This window comes from Crocodylus porosus, unplaced genomic scaffold (assembly GCF_001723895.1).
Source record: "Crocodylus porosus isolate Cpor-Errol unplaced genomic scaffold, CroPor_comp1, whole genome shotgun sequence".
Taxonomy (NCBI): domain Eukaryota; kingdom Metazoa; phylum Chordata; order Crocodylia; family Crocodylidae; genus Crocodylus; species Crocodylus porosus.
The window spans coordinates 22,090,116-22,110,844 of NW_017728947.1; the positions used below are offsets into that span (position 1 = coordinate 22,090,116).

The window sequence follows — 20,729 nt, forward strand, 5'->3', positions numbered from 1 at the left end:
ACACTGCCTGGTATTCCAGATACGAAGTCATATATAGGAGATGTTTAAAAATCTGTAATAGTTTTCTATTTGGAGGTATATGTGTAAGTATACACCCCCCCCGAAAATATTCATAAGTTCACAAACAGTGTATATGATGGCAAAGAAACCTGAATTAGTTTTATTTCTGCTCTGTTTTAGACAAGCATTCTCTGATGCTCTTCCACAAGCTCCAATGCGCTCTTCTGGTTTTCTAGCATTAATGTAGCTGTCAGTTTGAATTTCAATCTTGAATTATGTCTGTTGACATAATTTCATAGTGCTGACTTCAATTGTTTAGGATTACTGTTTTGAACCACATAAGGAAATCAATTCTTTTTTCTATGTTTAGTAAATTCCACTCAAGTGCATTTTAATACATTTATTAACCCATAAGGCAAACTAATTATCTATAATGTATTCTTACTATGGAGAAATTCTTTCTTCATCAATTTAATTATTGACATATTAAAACACATGAAATCCTCTAAAGCATTACTTCTAAACACTTACATAGTTGATAAAATAATGTAACCCATTTTTAGTCTTAACAATTATATTTTCAAATATACAAAATGAGCTTTTAAAAAAATTGACACTTGCCTTTTAAACAACATTTAATAATGACTGCTTTACCTCCATTTATGTTAATTAAAGAAAATTGTATTTCACATTTATATTACATGCTTGATACAAATCCTTTTAAACAGATTAGTTTACTTGTGATAACACATCACAGTTGGCTTTGTTTGGTAATACATCTTGAAATTTAACAGCAAAAGACATTTTAATTTTTTGTGACAAGAACAAAAGTATTATTCTATTTCAGTTGGGAATAAAGTCATCATTTGCTAATGTAACAAAACCTATGTTGTAAATATTTAAAAAAACCCAAACAAACCCAAACCTAAAATCTGCAAATGTGTCCAAAGAAATCAGAATGAGAAAATGAGGCACTATCTTATAATGTGCATTTTTAAGGACTGCTGGGTCAAATCATTAAGAAAAATATTTATATAAGTCATTAGCAGTCATAATTAGAGTGTCATATAAATCTGAGTGAAACTGCTAAGTAGAAATCACTAGAAGTCCAGGTGCTTCTTGCCCATGGCCATAGCACCACATCCTGAGCTCAGCAGTTTGGCGGATTCTGCCAGATCCTGTTTGCTTGAGCGGCTCACTGTGTCTGACAAGTCTGGAGGCAAATGCAGTCGCTGTGGCAGGAGATTTTCAGGGGGGAGGGAGCAGGGAGAAAGAGAGAGAGAGCGAGAGGAGAGAGAGAAAGAGAATAATTTTAATTTAATTTACTTTAAATAGCATATTTCAAAATGTATGCCTATTCCCTGCTGACCAACATTTACTCTCACATGTCAATTAATTTTTAGGAAGTTTCTCAGATTGATATTCAAACAGTCCTGTGCATTGCTAATGATATCCTACAACATACTGTGATTCTGCAGACTGGATTAAAATGTTTGTCACGAACATTTCCTGAGTGAACATTCAAGATTGCTAAACTGTGGTCCCAATCCTTCATTTCTTAAAGTAAAGGTTTCCTGAATATCAACAGTAAGACCGATCCCTTTAATGGACATGTCATTACAACATAAATATATTTACTATCTCCAGTGCTATGTACATAAATAGTGGCTGAGTCTGAAAAAGGAAACAATACGTAACTGAAGAAGAAAAGTCAAATTAATTGTAATACTACATTAGAAGCTTAAAGAATTTTCTATTCCCATACTTGACTGCCAGATCTTAATAATTGACAATGATAGTACTCTGCATTCCTATGGCACAGGGCTGTCAAACATGTAGCTTGCAATACTGCTCTATCCAGCCTGTCAGGCTACCAAAGTTGGGGGCAGAGCCAATAGGGGAGTGCAGCCTACTGAAAAGTTCGGGCCCTGAGCCTCACTGGATAAAGTCACCGGTGGCAGAGGGAGTGGGGAGAGCAAGCAAGAGCTGTTCTGACACAGCCCTCCTTGCCCTGTGGCCACTTGGCCCTGCCACTGAACCCCTACTGCCACTGCCAGACCTGTAGCTGTTGCAGCTGCTGGTCCTGCAGATCTGGCCTCAAGGCCTGGATCTGGCCTGGGGTGAGTCTGACAGCACATTCTTACACACTCATACAATATTTAATGAATTTAACTTTGCAATCTCCTTAGAAAAAACTATGAAATCCATTTTAGAGATGAAGAAATTGAGGCAGGGATTTCATGGTTTATCTAATCATGAAGTTCCTGCTCAAGAAACTAGGTATTATCTTCCCACTGTATTAAATACAAATGCTTTAACTCCTGTTCAAAGTATTATTTCAAATGAGAAGTGTGCACTAAGGTACTTTTAGAGCAATGCTGTACCATTACTGCTTATTTTGTGAATTACAACTTACTTTCTGGGTGAGAGTAAAGTACAAGGATACATCACAGCCAAACAGAAAAGAGTTTTATATTTAGAGTGAAGTGATTTTTAAAATTGGCATTTTGAAAGAATAAAATCTAATAGTGGGAAATGTCTCTTTGTATAGATCTCCTGCTTAAATTTATAGTTCTGATGACAATGGGATATAGCAATGACAGTGAAGTTACACTAGCAGCATCCACAAACCCTGCTAAAGATGTATGCATGTTTGTCTGCGCTATCTTTTTATACTTTTTATGTTGTAACATTTAAATAGAGAAACCTTCCTTTTATTCTATTTCTCCTTGACATTTTTAAATATTTCTTTACAGACGCAGGAAAGCCAATGGAAAATGCCTTGCACGTTCTTTAAAATGCCATGCATTCACAAGTTTGTCTAGCTTTTATCTCAACCATATAGTTGATCCAATAAAAGATATCACTCCCAAAAAATCCTTACCTCTTTAAAACATAAAAACTGATTGTTAGACTTGTCAGGCTGTGGAATTGTGCAACTGGTGGTAACCTATTTGCCTATTACAATTATTTTGATTAATCTACTAGTACTATTATTAGCTCGTGAGTTTGGTAGTCGCTAAAAGCGATTTATGGTAGGGAAATAAAAGACTGTTTTGGAGTATGTGTTCTTCAAGGAAACAGGAAGCAATGCATGTGTTACAAGGAGAGTCAAAAGTCTGTATTCCTAGAGTAATGGGTCCTACTGCTAAAATACTGCGTGTATGGGTGCATGTATGGGTGCAGTTATATACTACACACTCTCCAGTGACAATGATAATGACAACTAAGGATTTGTGTATTATATTACTGTAAATTGCAGGTAGTATTAGTGTAGTGGTTCCCAACCCTTTCAGTCAGGGCACCCTCCACGACTTCCTTGAATGTGGCGACATTTCTGGTTGAGAACAACTGCTGGTGCTGCCTCAGCTTACCTCAGTTCTTCTCAATTGGGTGACAATACTTCCAGGTAAAACTGCCCTATGTGCCTGCTACACAGCCAGGCCAGGAAGGACTGTGGCATATGCACAAGGTCCTTCTGCATTAGGGCTTTCTGATAACTCTAAAGCAGGACAGAAGAACTGAATCAGCTGTAGCCCTTCCTGGTCTACCGTCCCCTCACCCATGCTCATCCTGGAAAGGGAGGCACATGAGTGGAAAGTCAGTTGACACTAGCTGCTGTGCCACAACTGGAGCTGAAAGGGCAAAAGAACTTCCAACATATGGGAGATATGGGAAAACACTGCTAGCATGCTTCTGACCTCATTTGGTGCCAAGAGAGGAGACTTCCTCTATGAGAGACAGGGGTAGCACAATCTCCATTCTTACTCCATTACTGGCTTCTTTGCCAAGTCTCTCTAATTCAGTGCATAGTCAAGCACACTCATCTCATACAGGAACTACCAATAGTGCATTATAGGGAAACAACTTTATTTCCTGTTAACCTGCACTGGATTCAAACTCATGACATATAGGAAAAAGATTCTCCAGCAAAATAATGCTGCTCTGAGCTATCTAGTCTCCCAGTAAGTACTAACTGCATATTTTCTATACATGTTACCTTGAAAAACTAAGTATACCACATGATTTCAAGGCAGACACCCTAAAAAATTAGGAACATCCAATTAGGTCAGGTGAAAATTTGTTTCAAGTGATGTGGTAGTACCACACACAGGAACTCTGCAGCAGCAGTGTGGATAGAATCCAATTCTCCAGGGCATCATTCAGGTAGTTTAACAATGAGATCGTCTCACTTCCTGCAATCCCATGCCTTAGACTACACACTTTTCAACTACATAGGGGCCCTTCAGATAGCCCCTTTCATTATACATAACTCCTTCAGCCCCCAAGTAAGCCAATCCTTTGCAATGAATGGTGCAGGGGCCATGTGGAAAAAATTGTATGTGAGCACACAATTTCAGACTCTATCGTAACACCTATGAAGGAGTAGGTTTAATTCAGGTTGTAAAGGCAACCTAAATCCAGGCCCTTCCTAGCTTTTGAATGTTTGACTGCAAACCTTTTAATGATCCTATGACATGGGTGTCAGTGTGTGCATGCATGAACATGCACATGTAATTTCAGACTTTTAAAAAAATTAATCAATAAAACAAAGTCCTTCATGTAACATTACATAAATGTAACTTGACATAAATATGGGTCATCACAGCAGGGTTGTAACTTTTAGAATCAATGCAGAGACTTCTGTCACTTAAACTAACAAAGTAGCTCATAGCAGCAGTAGATTATCATCTACATGGACCAGAAAAATGAGAGAATTTACTAGTGGGTTTTAGAGAGATTTGCTGATCTGAGAAATGGTGAGACTCAGGAACATGCTTTCTATTCCAGCTTCTGGCAGGATACATCAGTGGGCACAGACTTTCTTCCCTACCCTAAATGTAACCCTTTTTGCTTTGCCTCTTCCAACTAGTCCTTGTCCTGTTCTTCATCTCCTTGCCCCAGTCCCATTTCATTCATTTAGGGAGTCCCAGTCTCTCTTCCACAGGGGTCTCATCCTACACCCAGTCTTCTTACCAAACAGATCCTAGTCTTATCACTCTGTACTCCTTGTCCCAGGCTGCAGTCCTGCTTCTCAGCTAATTCCACTTCTCAGCACCCATCTGAGCTATTACTCCACTAGCCCTGGTCCCCAGTTCCCCTCCTTTGTCTATCTCCTCTGTCTCCTGTCCCAAATTCCCTCCCGAGCTTCTTATTCAATGTGTCACCTCCTATTCATTACTCCCCAAGTCACATCTAGTTCCCTCCTCTAGTTCTTTGCCAACTTGCTCTCCCCTTACCCTTTACCCTTCATTTTTTCCCCACCTTACTTGTTCTTAGTCCCAGTCTCCCTCACTGGTTGGCACTGAGTCTCTGCCCTATTTCCTCCTCTGACTGTTGCAGTTGCTCCAAGTCCCATTCTCTATATGTATCCTGACTAGTCCCAATCTTTCCCCAACCCAGTCCCAGTTTCATGCTCCTTCCCACCACACTCCAGTCCCATTTTCTCCTTCCCATTTCCTCATCACAATCTACTGTCTTTAATCTCATTTGCCAGTGAAGCTCTTTTCCTTTCTCAATTCAAATGATGTAGCTTCCTTCTTCAGTCACTTTTTTCCTAGCAGCTTTTTTCTTCTTTGCTCTGAGATCAGGTTCCTGTACCTAAATCTGACACATCCCAAGGAAAATCTTGCTCAGCTGTGGGCTGAGGCAAATTCAGTGTGAAAAAAAAGAGCCAAACTTACAGAAGGTTGCTACTGAGCAAGTGTGAAGTGTGATTTTTTTTTCCGGAGGCTTTGAACTTGCCCAGAATTGGCCAGATTTTCACAGGGACAGCAAAAAGTACATTCCTCATACAAAGGCCTCACTCTCCCCCAGCCCAATTTCAAAGCATGAGGGAAACAGAGGTTTTCAAAAAGTTACCAGAATACATTCCCCCTAGTCTCATTCTCAGAAATGATTGAACCATTTTGGCTGAAATTCTCTAAAAAATTCAGCTGGAGGCAGAACAACACAGAATATTTTAGCTCAAAATTATGTGAAGAGGGGTTATAAAAGCTTTAGTGTGGACAGTTATATTAGTATACCAGAGCTTTTGCTGGTACACCTTTTTTAATTGGGCAACTGATATAAAGCATATGGTAATTCCCTCCCTTCTGCCAACAGAACGGCCTTAAGAGGCTTTGCCAATACAGCTAAACCAGTAAACCTTTTATAGCATAGCCTAGGTCTCAGTTAATTATAAGGATTTTTGAAATTCACGGACATATGAACGAATGTCAGTCAGTAGACATGGTGACAGCACACAGTGGACATAATGACCGAACATACAGATATCTAATCTGAGGTAGTATAACTAGGGGTGGGTGAGAAGGGCACCCATACCGGGCACCAAGTTAGGAGGGGTGGCAGAATCACCCCCACTCTTGTAGACTCCATTCCCTGATGGCAAGAGCAGCTCCATAGGTTACTTATACTGGGAATACCAAATGAGTCCCTGGCTGCTGCTTTAAGAGCAACAGCTGCAGAGAGTAGAGTATGAAGCTGCAGCAGCAGCAGCTCAGAGGGGGACTGTTTGGGAGTTCCTGCATGGGTAAGACTGCTGCCCCTACCTCCACTCTCAGAATGGTGCCCCCTCCTCACTCCTGGAACCACATCTCCCTGCCCCTACTCTGAGCCAGGTGCCACCTCTGCTCTCAGAGCCACACACCCTCCAACGCTTGGAACACTCAAGCTCCACTTCCCCCACGCTCCCCTGCAGGCTTGATGCCACCGCTGATCTGAAGACATAAAAAACCTCCCAGACATAGAAGAAAAAAGTAAGTAGCAGAACAATGAAGTGAGCCTAGAAAAGAAAGCTCTGTGGTATCTAGATGCTACTGTAATACAAATAAACAAACACCTCACTTCCATTTTTGTGGTCTCTGCACAACAAAGACTCTCTGGTAAAACTGTAGTGCATTTACACTTCTTTCATGGAAGTCACAGGTGAAATAATAGATTTTACTGCTTTAATACAGAATCATAAAATCATAGGGTTGGAAGAAACCTCAAGGGTCATCTAGTACAACCCCTTGTATGAATGCAGGATGTATAATTCCTCAGCCATCCTAGACTCTTCTTGAAAATCTCCAGTTAAAAAGATTCTACAACTTTCCTGGGCAAGGTGTTCTATTATTCTAGTTTTCTGATACTAAGAAAGTCCCCCCCACCAATATTTAATGTATATCTTTTTTGCTGCCATACAAGTCCATTGCTTTGTATCCTTCTCTCTGTGGCAAAGGAGGACAGTTGTTCTCCCTCTTTTTTATGCAAGTGTTTTGAAGACTTAAAAACCTGCTCTCTCCTTCCCCCTTATTCTTCTTTCCTCCAAACTAAATCCACCCAGTTCTCTCAACCCTTCCTTGTATGATCTGCATTCCAATCCCTTTATGATCTTTCTTGTTTTTTGCTGGACCCTCTCCATTTTCTCTACATCCTTCTTAAAATGTCTAGAACTATGCACCAGTACTCCAGTGGAGGCCCAACCAGCACTGGGCAGAGTGGTACTATCACCTCCCATGTCTCTCATGGAATATACCTGTTAACGCAGCCCAAAGTGCAATTTTTTTGCAACTGCATTATATTTCTGACTCATATCAAGTCTGGGACCTCACCAACCCCCCCAGATCTTTCTCAGCAGCACTGTTGCCTTGCTAATTATTCTTTATATTGTATTTATATAGTTGCTTTTTTCCCCAAGATGTAGCAGCTTATATTTGTCCTGAATTTCACTTTATTGCTTGTAACCCAGTTCTTCAATTTATCAAGATATTTTTGAATTCTAATCCTATTGTCCACAGTATTTGCAACTCCTCCCAGTTTTGTGTCATCTGCAGACTTGGTCAAGAAGCTCTCTATTCTTACATCCAAATCATTAACAGAAATGTTAAACAGCACTGGATCCAGGAGAGGCCCCTGTAGAGCCCCATTTGAAATCTCTTGCCATTCTGATTCATTTATAGTAACTGTTGGGTTGCAAATAAGCCAATTATGTATCAATAATTCTATTTAGCCCAGTTTACTTATGAATGCTATCATGTGAGATTGTACCAAAAACTTGCAAAATCCTAGTATATCATGTCTACTGTATTCCCTTTGTTTGTCAAACTAATTATTCCATCAAAATAGGAAATCAAGTTGTTTTGGTATGATTTGCTTTTAACAAATCCATGTTGGTGGCTAGTGATCACCACTTCCTCCTATAGGTGGATACAAATTAACTGTCTTGCAGTTTGCTCAAGTAACTTCACAGGTGTTGAAGTCAGGCTAAAGGAAGACTTTGCCAGGTGTCCCATCCTCCTTTTCTCCCCTTCTAAAGGTGGGCACTTTGTTAGCTCTTCTCCAGTCCTCTGGGACCTTAACTGTCATTCATGACTTTTCAAATATTAATGCAGTGGCTCTGCAATTTCTTTAGCTAGTTTCTTTAACACCTGGGATGAATTTTGTTAGGCCATCCTGGTTTGCATTAATTCAAAATTTTCAAAAACTTGGCCTACACTCATTATTTATTGTGATCTGAAGCCCTTTCCCCCTTGTTTATGTTAATTTTGCTAGGTATTCGTTTGTGGTATTTTTTTTTTTGAAGACTGGCCAAAGTTATCATTGAGTAGCACTGCCTTTGAATCTTCTGTTAATAGCGAATCCTCACTATTGAACACTGTACCCACAGTTTCCCTGGTCTTTCATTTCTGGCTGACATTTATAAAATCTTTTATCTTTAAAATCTTTTGCTAGTTGCATAGGTATTTTAAAAATTCTGTTTATTAATTTATTTTTTCAACTTTGAAAAAACATCAATAACAGTGATATGATCTATAATGAAACATAATACTTTTTAATTAGCTAAGACATTTCACAGTCATAGAGTTTGAGAACATTTAAGTCATAAGTCCATTTCATAAAATTACTTTGAGGGCTGTAGGATCATCTCACACATGCATGCACACACAGTCTCTCTGGGAACGTTCTTTTAGCTATATAGAGAAATTTATAGTAATGTAATTACCATAATATATATAAAGTACAAAGTTCAGATTATTCAGATTATTATTTGTGTTCAGATTACTCATGATCACTGCTACCAATTTTGGTACTTACTGCAAGTTACTTATATTATTATAAAGAAAGAACATGATATCACATGTATGATGCAAAATCACTGAAACTCATCAGGTCTGAGCACCTTCTTATTACACCATGGCAAATTAGGAGCAACTCCAGTGAAGTTAACATAGTTATACTGGCTAACTATTACAGTTAGCTTTTAATACCACAACCGAAATTTTTTGGTAGGGAGGTAAGCAGACAAGAAACTCAACAGCTGTTTTCTACCTATCTGGGTCTGTGACCCCAAAATTGGTCAAAACAAATCATTTTATGAAACTCTATGTCTCACAATCATTTGAAGTCACTAAAAGATGCAGGATTTGATTCATGGGAAGTAAAAGTGACAGAGTTTCAGGTGTTGTGTGGTAGAAGGAAATTGAAGAGAGAGGCTAGTGCTGCATTAAGATCACTGCCTATCCTACTAACTAAAGTTGTCTCAGAGTCTCCTGTTACTTCCCCATCTGTCAGCAGCCATTCATATACACACTTCTAGGATTACCTTATGGGACACTTAATAATACCAGGTGAAATCCGTAACTATGAATTGCACTAAACATTATAAAAAGGTAAGACAGGAAGTGAAACTTCTTCTGTCAAATTCAACATGCAGTAGAACTGTAGGGAGGCAAATGACCCAATATGAGCTCAATAAGGAGACTACGGCTAGCAATTCCAGCAGAATAACTAGGGTGAGCAGGTCATTGATTTAGAGGGGACACCAACGTGGCCCCTTCTCCTTAGGAGTCTTTGCCACAGCAGGGGCAGGAACCAGGCAGGCACAGACCCTGCACCCAGCAGTGTATCTGGGAGACAGCAGGAGGTAGAACTATGCCCTTCTATAGAAGGCTTTGTCATGGGAGGCACAGCTGTGTGGCCCCAGGGTGGCGGGGAAAAAGTACAGGGCGCCAGGAGGACCCCTGGGAGCCTGAATCACTGCCTATTTGTCAGCTGCAGTAGCCCAACCCCATGCTGCTACAGGAGCAACCACAGCAGCAGCAGCTGCCGCCTGTGGACAGCTCCATTAGGTAAGATGCTGCTCCCCACCTTCTCAGTAGCCTGAATAATATCCTCCTCCCTCTGTGCCCCAGGTGCTGAAAGAGATTGCTACAGATCTGTGGACAATTCTATTCTACCAACATTTGCCTTGAACATTTAAATTGTTGAAACTGTAGAATCATATATTAGCAATTACCCCAACTGAAAGATGACACCTTTGGAGAATGATATATCCCAAATAATCATGCATAAGACATTTGTTCAGTATCAATTTAGAAGAAACTCTTCTTTCTGAACCTTTTAAGACCCTCATCCTGCAATGAACACCACAATGGCAGAGTTCTTCAACTGCCTTGAGCGCTATACAGTAGGATTATATCTACTTTGCTTAGTTTATGATGTTGCAAGAAATGGGTGAGAGTCTAGTCATTGCGCTCCAAGGTTAAATCCTCAGCCTACTGGAGTCAATGGGAATTTTGCCAGTGACTTGAACAATTTCAGGATTTCAACCCTGTTTCTTCGTAAGTGTTGCAGGCTACAAAGTAAAATTCATGCCAAGTGTTCAGTAAGCTTCACTTCTGCAGTTCCATTAATGACCCAACCCAACAAGAAAGAGCTTCCCAGGTCCAGGGACTTGCAGGCAGTCTAACTATGATGTAGCTCTCTTTGGAGGAGAGGAAGGCTAGGTAACTTGGTGCAGTTATAACTCAGACACAGCTGTATATTAACAAGTCAAAGCAGAGATGAACAAATGGAGTTTCACTGATGCACAAATCAGCACACAATATTTTCAAAGCACGCATGAAATTAAAAAAAAAATGACTATTAAAAATTCTAGTTTCTGTTACGGCATTCTTAAAGAGCACAGATTCAGTTCTTCTCTTCTAAAAGTCTCTTTATGCTATATTTCATTGCAAGTATTTTTCGCTTCCCAGCTGATATTTCTTCAGCAGCACCATTCATGTAAGACATCTTAATTTGTACACACTGCCACAGAACAGGTCAGGGATTCCAGAGGAAAACATTCAAGGTTCTTTATTTTTTTCCACCTTCTAGCCAGGCTCTCAGGCTCCAATACCTTTAGTAATGTTTTTTAGTTTCAGATCTGCATTGCTGCCTAACACAAATATAACACAGACATAGAGGTCTGTACTTTCACTTTTTTGGGCTACTTAAGTCACACTAATGAACCCACATGAATTTTCCAGCTATGTCTTAATGAAAGCCAGCCAAGTAACTATGGATAAGTACAGGCATTATATGCTCCTATACACGTGCAGGGAGGCTGCTCTGATGCACTACAGTGTGTCAAAGCAGACTCGATTAATCAAGTCTTCTGGAGCACGGTAATTGCTATGCTCCAGCAGATTCCAGTCACGTGTATCAGCATCCCCACACTGAAAAATGGCAGCGGGCCACTTTAAACTAAAGCTCATTCAACAAGATTTAGTTCAAAGTGCTCCACCACCACTTTTCAGTGTGGGGACACTGATACATGTGACACTATGGGTGCTTTAATTAATGCGGTTCTCAGAGCTGCACTTATTAAAGTGCCCCACCCCTGGGAGCACATCTATAAATACCCAGAATTTCTACTGGGAGAATCACCATTCTCTTGGTAGAAGTGACAAGATGCAAGCAGTCATGCAATTTGTCCTGGGGGAAATGCATCTTCTCTGAGAGAAGACCTTCCAGATGTCACTGGAAGATCTCTCTTGTGAGAATGTTTCTGTGAGAATGGATGCTCGTACCTCCTGGCTTATCTGGAATGCAGACAAGACAATTTAAAACCCATGAGGCTACCTACTGGTAGGCAGGGAAGAGGATAAGCTGTCTAATAATGGGCTCCCCTAAGGGTAGGAGGGGCCCAGCGAGCAGCCCACTGGTGTCTCCTCACTCAAGAGCTTGCCTGTGTAGCTCTCCAGCCATGGGGTTAGGACGTATGTACACTTCAGCTTCCAGGATATTTTTCTACTTCTGTTTTATTTCTGATAAATTCTTACTGGTAGAAACAAAAGCCTGTCCATGATCTATGATTTAGAGTTTGTGATGAGTACACATTGGCTGGCTGGAAACACTCAGGTCTGAAGAAAGTATGTAAAATATAAAAGATCAAAAATGTAAAACTGCTCATATAGAAGCAAGTTAGAGTCCTTTCATGTTTTGAGCTGTATGGTGGTAACTTATACACATAAAGACAGTTCAAAACTTCTGAAATTTAATATGGAAATGTAAATCCTGTACTTCTTACAGAAACAAAGCACTAAATATTTCCATCCAAAAATACATAGATTCAATCAAAAGAAAAGATCACGATCACAACATACAGAGAGGACATATCCTTAACTCCAGACAGAAGCTGGCTCTTTTAGGCATAACATCATCACATGTTAAACATATTAAACCCCCTATGGCACCCAGTTTTTCATTAGATACATTCATATTCCTTGATTCCAATACGTCATTTGGCTTTCATTCCACCTACTTAGTATGTCCTAAAAAATAATGTTTCCCCTTGCATTATAATAATACACATGCCCCATCTAATTTTTAAACCTCTGCTCTGTGGTTTTGATGCAACATCTCTAGATTACTTATCCAAATAGTCTAAAAAAACAACTAATTTTTCAATCCCTTTTTAATCGATATTTTTCATAACAAAATGATGCTAGGTTCTGTTTGTGTTTCTCTTGCTATAAGTTGCCTCGAGCCTTTCTTAGGAAGGTCAGCATATGAATAATATAAATAAATTAATAAAAATAAATAGTTTGCTCAATATTCTCTACACCCTGATAAAATACATGTAGTACAGCAGTTCAATGTAGTATATTGCATTTGGAAACATTTTACGGTGCAGACTGTGCCAGTAAGTAACATTTGGCATACCTTCAATTAAATGAAACAGACCATTCCAGTTTTTGGCTATATTATGCTACTGATGTTCTGCTATGCCTTTAGCCACAGCTTAAAGGCCCTCATGTGATATTTGTTTGTGTGGTGAAAGTGCTCTTGAATGAACAACTTTGCAAGATGTCCCATGTGTTGCATTTTGCACTTCTAATTGCTCTAGCTGTAAAATGGACAAAAACTTCATAATAAGCTATGCATCTCAGGAGCATATTTTATTGGACAAAAACTAGTATTTATTGACTTGCCTCCAGGTCCACCTCTCTCAGCAAATACAATAGAAGTATCTGTTTTTTTTTCAAATTGTATTATAATTTTTTTAGTTAGTACAAATACAGCCAATATGCAGTTAAATAATTGCTATTTCTTTAGGGGAGAAAGCAATTTTCATAAAAGATGTAGTACAGAGGTTGCTGTCAAACTGGCTTTTTGTTGTTTGGGCCAAATTTTTCACGTACACTTAGAATGCATTGCATTTGCACATTATGGAGAGTTTTGTTATATTTTTATGAGATAAGGGCCGCTAAGAAATATAACAACATTTATGTGAATATAAGAATTTTAACACCTTGCATCTTATATGGTGCCTGTAGACATGCTGCAGGGCTGCTCCAACACACTGTAATTACAGTGCAGTGGAGCAGTGAGTCTGTGGGAACATGGTAATTACCATGTTCAAGTCAGCCTCCGTGTCTCGTGCATCAGTGTCCCATGTATCAGAGCGGGGATGCTAATACACGTGATGCTGCAGCACTTTAAATAGAGCGGCTCTCAGAGCCGCTCTAATTAAAGTGTGCTCCTCCACCCCTGGAGCATGTGTAAAAATGCCCATAATGTCATGCTGAATAAAATGTAAATCTTTGCTAATGCCATACTGACTGAGAAACTTAATACCTAATTTGAGCTTACTTTTAAATGACAGAAAAGTAAGGTCTTCACATTATTGTGGAAACAGTTCCAAACTCTCACTTCAGTGTTATAAAAGGGTCAGGCTATCATATTCAGGCCCTATTTGGTCTGAAATTATTCATTAAATCCTAAGATGGAGCTAGAACACAGCTAACACCAGACCTAATTATATGTAATGAAATGTTGTGCATACCTCATCAAACCATGCCCTTATGGGCTTAAATGTCTGAAGAGACCTATTTTTAAACTCAACTGCTGTGATCCTGTCCACATCACAATGTTATTAATATTTAAAATAAGTCAGGGAGCAACCATGTTACTGTCAGGTCCACACTCTATTTCTATTTTTTTAAGTTATATTGTTGAATGTATTATCTAAAACCTAGGGAATAGTATTGTTTTAAATGTTTTGCTGGTAAATGTTTTGTTTTTAAGTGGATTTTAAAGTGAAGTGCATTATATAGTTTGGGGGATTACACAACTACTAATTTCATTTTTACTTTTTAGGCAATTATAACTGAACTACATGTATTCATGATTATGACCATCTCATGTTAAAATGAACACATTTACCATATTAATATCAAAACTTTTCTTACATTTTCTAAAGTTGAAGCATTTTTGTTAAGTTCTAGTACTGTAAAAGAAAGCTTAAGAAATGACCAAAAGGATCCCCAACTGGAACTGGAAACATTCATGGAAACATTTCTTTTCACAGTAAATTTAGTAAAATCCCTTTTATACCTAAAACTTACTCTTTGAGTCTTGATTATTAGTACTGAATATTTACTCTGTCTCTTTAATGCAGTTTTGCAGAGTACATGCTTTAGGGAAGTGATACGCTAATATCTAAAACATTTAACAATTCAATGCAAGTTGTGTTGGCTTAGTCAGATAAGCCACATGGCATTGTTTCTGTTCTCAGACTAAATGAGTATGCATGTACTTCAAGTGTGAATTCCTGTGTCACAATTTAAAAGTTGCTTTCTGCAAACATTGGCTCATGCAATTTTGTAAATCTTTCTGAAACCATCTGTACTGATAAAATTTAATTATCTCAGTTTTGTGGAAAATGAAACTCAAAGAGATTTAAGACAGTGAAGGTAATTCATTTAAAAAATCTAAGTGGATGTTTGCTTGTTTTGACAGTAGTCAACCACCTCAAGTAACCAGCAATTAAACACTGGACAGTTATCTAAACAGTGTCTTTGACTACAGCTGAGGAGAGAGGAGAGGCAAATAAAGGTGACAAAGATTTGCACTTCCCCATCCTTTGGAAAATCAAAGATACGTCTGTAATCAGCAAAATTTAGAAAAGTGACAAGGCTGCTCTCATGTATGCTGCCATGTACTGGCTCTATTTTATAATCTAATTAAAATTCCTTCCTATTGTAAGCATACCCCTACAATGTGGAGGGACTTGGACTGACTGTTCTGGTTTTATGCCATCTGAATATTGCTTAGAATGGGCTGTCCAGTCTGGGTACCACTCCCTCCATTGCTTTCCTGTTGCTGCTGCCTGGGTCTCCAGGTTCCCTCACCCCATATCCTCCTTTCTCATCCTACCCCTCTCCCCCCCAAGCAAGACTGTGGCCTGGGCAGGGGATGCAGGGGCTTTGGTGCAGTATAGTAGAAGGACCTGCCCAATGTGGTTGTGGGGGTGGGGAGGCGTGCTGCTCCACACAACATACCTCTCAGAAGTTGGACAGCCCTGTCTTAGAAGAAACTTCAGCTGCTTATTTAGTGCCCGATCCAAAACCCAGTGTAAGAATAAATGTAAACTGTACACCCTTTATTTCAACTACGATCAGAGCCATGTTACACTAGGCTCTCTTGAAACACATGACTAGGGGCCTACTAAAATCACGATTTTGCAGAAATTGGAAAATCTGGCACTGCCCACAAAATTGGGCAATCTGAAATCATTGTGGAAAAAACAAACTTACTGAAAATAAAATGCTGACTCCCCAGAGGGAGCCAGCAGTCATCATGGCACTACAGCCTAGCCGCGCATCCTGTTCAAATGAAGGGGAGCCCAAGATGGCTGCCACTCTCGCCTCTCACTGCTGAGAGGACTGCCTGTCATGCAGCCCCATGCCTCTCCATGAATCAGCAGTGAGGGGCAGGGTAGCATGTCAGACAGCCCTTATAACCAATCAGTGGTGAACGGCAGGACTACCAGGGCCCCTTGGCCAGTCAGAGGCCGGGGGGGGGGGAGGGCACTGCAATCAGCCCATGAAATGGTGGCCAGCCCCATGATCTCTCCATGAAATCAGCCAGCTGCCTCCTTGAGTTGAGCAGACCCGTATAAATTACAGAGGAAACGTCCTGTCCTCAAGACTTTACAACTTAAGCAGATAAGACAGACAAATGGCAAGGGGAAGGATGTCTAACACACATTTTGGTTTGCAACTGTCATGTTAACGCCAACGAGTATGTGTATTTTTTAGTTTTTTTCCATTTTTTTGTTAGAAGGAATTAGCTAAATGAAAATAAATGGGCACACTGCAGGGAGTGTGTTAACCTGTAAAGAGTGAGGAAAAGATTAAATGAAGGAAAGAAGAGCACAGAAGCCAGTGCCTCAGTTTAAGTAGTGCTTTGTTAAGCTACAGTAATACTCAGACAGACAGATGTATAAAACCAAGGTGAAACCTAAACTGGGGAGCACAGAGAAAGCATAACAACCTAGCAAAACTGTTCAGATGTATTTCAACAAATTTCTTCTCCACAAAAATCCTCCCCTCCAAAACTGATGTGTGTTGCTTACTTTAGCTGCAAGTGAATATTACAGCTTGGCATTACCAATCCTGAAAAATGACATTTGTAATGGAAATATCAAGAGATCTCAAACATTAACAGTGTTGGTAGCTACTGCTATAATCCAGACAAAGTATACAGGTTCCAATTTGATTTATAATATTTAACCTACCTATCCTGTTTAATATTTGCAGTGTAATAGCTCAATATTTGAAGAAGTAGGTTGTTTATGAAGGATAAAAGTAGAAGCAGTTCTGAAATACTTGCAATAATTCAGAAATAGACTGCTCCAGCACTGCCTCATCAGATTTTTTCTGGTTTTATGTATGACAAGTTTTTGGTCACAAATTTTCTCATGAACCAGTTTCAGAAATGAGATATATACATGGATATGTACTATATATATTCAGACTTACATATACATACTTACTTGCTTATGGTTGTATATAAGTTACTTTAATAACATAATGGCCAATATGTCTACCTACATAATCCCCCAATGTATGCAGTTCATTGCCCTAGGAAGCACTGAGACACACTGTATGAACTGTATTGTACAAGTGCCAATGTAAAACACACATACAATATGTCCCTGAATAAATCTTTTTCTGGAGATCAGCATTATAGGTTTTGCAAGTTCCTGATTATGAAGAAAGAATTTTTAATAGGACTAAATGTAAGTGTTAGATGAGGGGTACTGTTGTTTTATATTGGGAGCAGCTCAATAGAACTATTTACTTTTTTCAAACTGGAGAGAATTAGTAAATTCCCATTGCTAGGCAGCCTAGCACATCTGTGAAGCATTTCTGGGCATTCAGAACTGAAGCATGTGCTGCCCAAAGGGAAGATTCATTACAGTATGTTATTTAGCCCTCTAACCCCCTTCCCCCAAAACACTACAAGTTCTTCAGTAACAGGAAATCATCTTTACTTTATGCAGAAACATATTTACATGACCAGAATACAACAATTAGCACACTTGTAAAGCTCTAGGGATAGGAACAATTTAACAGTTTTTTGAAGCAGACTAATTTTCTGGAGCTTTTAATCTTATTTTATTTTGGTTTCACAGGCATGGACAAGTTCTTCTTTGCTATAGGTATTTTCTAAGCTTGCCTGGCAGGATTCTGATGCTTAAAGAAACAGAATTATTTCATAACTTAAGGTCTTAATGTGCTATAGAGATGAAAAATACTGCATAAGAAATATAGCATTACAGATTTATCTTTTAAAACAGGATATTACTGATATTCTCAATGTATTATTGTTCATAAATACACAATAAATCATAAAACAAGAGAAAATGTAAATGTTTTCAGTTTGAATATCTCAGCTCACCAACAGCCAAAAGTTTCATACAGTCAAGGATGACTTCTATATTTACATACAAAACTAAGGAAAATGTCATACATAAGAGGTTATATATATTCCTGTTATCATTGCCTTCCTACAATAAAAATAATTGCTTTTCAATACTGCTATTATACAGAAAGTTCTGTTCCTAAAGCCTTCAAGTATTTATAGAAATCACATAATTCATATTTTAACATCTTACATGCTCAATGAAAATCAGTACATGATTTATATGGCCTATCTAAACCTTCAGTGAGAAAACCCTTTTCAGTGGAACTGAAGGATAGATAATATTAGATCTGAAGTCACTGCAGTGTAATTTAATACCCAGTGTATTGATCAATTTGTTTAGTTCTGAAAGCCTATATAACATTTTAAAAATCAATGATCAATATAATTTATGTAATCCTGGGTGTAAAAATCACATCACTTATCAAGCAGTCATGCTGAATTCCCGTTGGGAAAACTAGTAGAGCAAAACAATTAAACACCAAAAGAAGTGTTACTTCATAAAGGGGGCCATGCTAATTCAAAACTGTAACTTTGTTTTAAAGTAGTTTAAGTGGAATGGAAATTCTAATTCAAAATAATTAATTAAATATGAGTTATTGGAAACCGTTTATAATGCCAAAACCCCCCAAACAAATAAAAAAAAACAAAACAACCCCCTCCCCCCAGATTAAAGTAAACTTTTAACAATAACGGGCAAAAAAGGCTAATGATTTGTCCCAGGGTTTTCCCTGTATTTAAACATCTAAATAGATTTCTATAGATGAGATCAAGAGGAGAAATCTAGTTTGTATGAAAACGAAACTGTATTTTAAGTGTTATTTTCTTTTAAATGTTTATAACGTTGTAATTCTGATGCATCGATAACTATTTCTAACCTCACAATTGCTTCTATTTTATTTCTCTTTACCCTGATATGAGAAGTCTCTTTAAAGCAATAAGGTCTTTAAAGACTGCTACTGTTTAGAACTGTCAACAATCCAGTGGACTATACTGAATGAATGAAGCCAGTTAGAAAAACCTGCTTCATCTCAAGAAAGGCAAGGTACTTTTGAAGAGAGAGCACTTCATTTCTGAGATCTAGAAGCTTGCTGCTATTCAGCCAAAGACTCTTGACTGATGTAGGTTCTGACCCATTGCATGAAAACAGACTGGGGGAGGGGGAAATGTCAAGAAAGCATAATGTTTGGTAGTCTCTGTATAATTATTTCTTGTAAATGGGATTTAAATATTTCGTCTCAGAAATAAACAGAAAACCTATATGAGACCAGAATATCCAAGCAGCCTTATCAGATGCCCTATTAAAATATTTTGAACATAGCTAGAATTTGCCCAGGGGCTACAGCCAAAGCACTGGAAAATATGAAGCTCTGAAGAAAAATACATCTAAATGGTTCTTTCCATTTGAATAGACTCCACCGACATATTAAAGCTTCATAATTTTGACAAGAGACTTAGAAAACAAAAAGGTTTTCACTTTAAAAACATTCACTGAAGGAATATGAAATGGTTTTGGTTTAGTATAATGATAAAAAACATTTTTTCCATCCTCTACAACCTCTCCAGAGCATGACAACTTTCAATACCAAATTACAATGAGTTTATTCAACATAATAATTTAATCAATTTAAAAAATCATCTGATATTATTACTAATATGAAGACGAGACAGGAAAAGAGATTAACTCCATGTTAGTTAAGCCTTTTATGGGAATAGTTTTTCTTCTGGAAGTCAGCGGTTCTCAACCTTGTTAAATTACGAATAACCCTTAGAAAATGCCAGCTCTTAGTTTTCACTTTTTTTTTAAACTATAGGACAATAATAGAGCATTTTTTCTGTTGCAAAGGAGTCAGAAATACCACACCAGGTCAGAATGTTTTCAATACTATGGCTCCCTTTTTGAAATATATCTGGATTTATCCTGTGAATCATGTTTGTACACCAAACAGTGCTAACATTGTGTGGCACCCCGCAGCATACCAGAAAGGATATCAGGACACCCCAGTATGCTGTGGCACCTTGGTTGAGAATCACCAACTTAAATTTCCCATTAGACAACATGTACAAAACATTAATTAATTATACATGTATTATACCTTACCTGAATGTCTGACTTCCTTGTGCAAATGCTAAAGTTAACAGTTCAATATCAAAATCTATTACTTGGCCAAATATTTTACTACTTATTTCTCCCCCTCTTCTAAAAATCTCTAAATCTGATTATCATCAAATGTACTATCTATTATTTGTCATCAAATAATGTACTATCTAGGGGAAAAGGCAAAATATAGGTCATTCCTTAGGTTATCAAAATAATTTCTGAGCATAAATGATTAATATTGCTCATAATCATGTCTTTCCCACTAGGACAGGCAATGTAATATAATCAATGCAATTAATTAAAAGTACGCTCTAATAATTAATGATTTCATTGTACAAAGAAGCAAGTTCAGAAGAAACCTTCTTGTGGCCTTTTCAAATAGATCATACCAGGAATATTTAATTGCTCAGTTTCCCATGTTAGAATGAATTTTGTGGCTTCACTCTGACTTTTAAGACTGGCAAAAGCAGTTACTATACACATATGGAACAATGCAATATCTAGTTTTGTAAAATGCTCAACAGCAAAAACTTGATGTCAGAACTGGGACACAGGTTTCTTTTGTCTCCATTGCACAATTTTTACTTCAGTGTATTACTCCGCTAAACCA

General features: G+C 38.3%; 1 protein-coding gene across 2 annotated transcripts in view; it reads right to left on the reverse strand.

Moving 5' to 3' along the window:
- Nucleotides 1–385: 385 nt before the first annotated feature.
- The window catches only part of ELP4 (elongator acetyltransferase complex subunit 4), a 251,079-nt gene continuing 230,735 nt past the window's right edge, over nucleotides 386–20,729 (reverse strand). For both annotated transcript variants that reach the window (XM_019552041.1, XM_019552040.1), the window contains exon 10: nucleotides 386–1,232. In XM_019552041.1, the coding sequence (XP_019407586.1) occupies nucleotides 1,101–1,232 (132 nt within the window). In that variant the 3' untranslated portion in view covers nucleotides 386–1,100. The remainder of the gene's footprint in view (nucleotides 1,233–20,729) is intronic.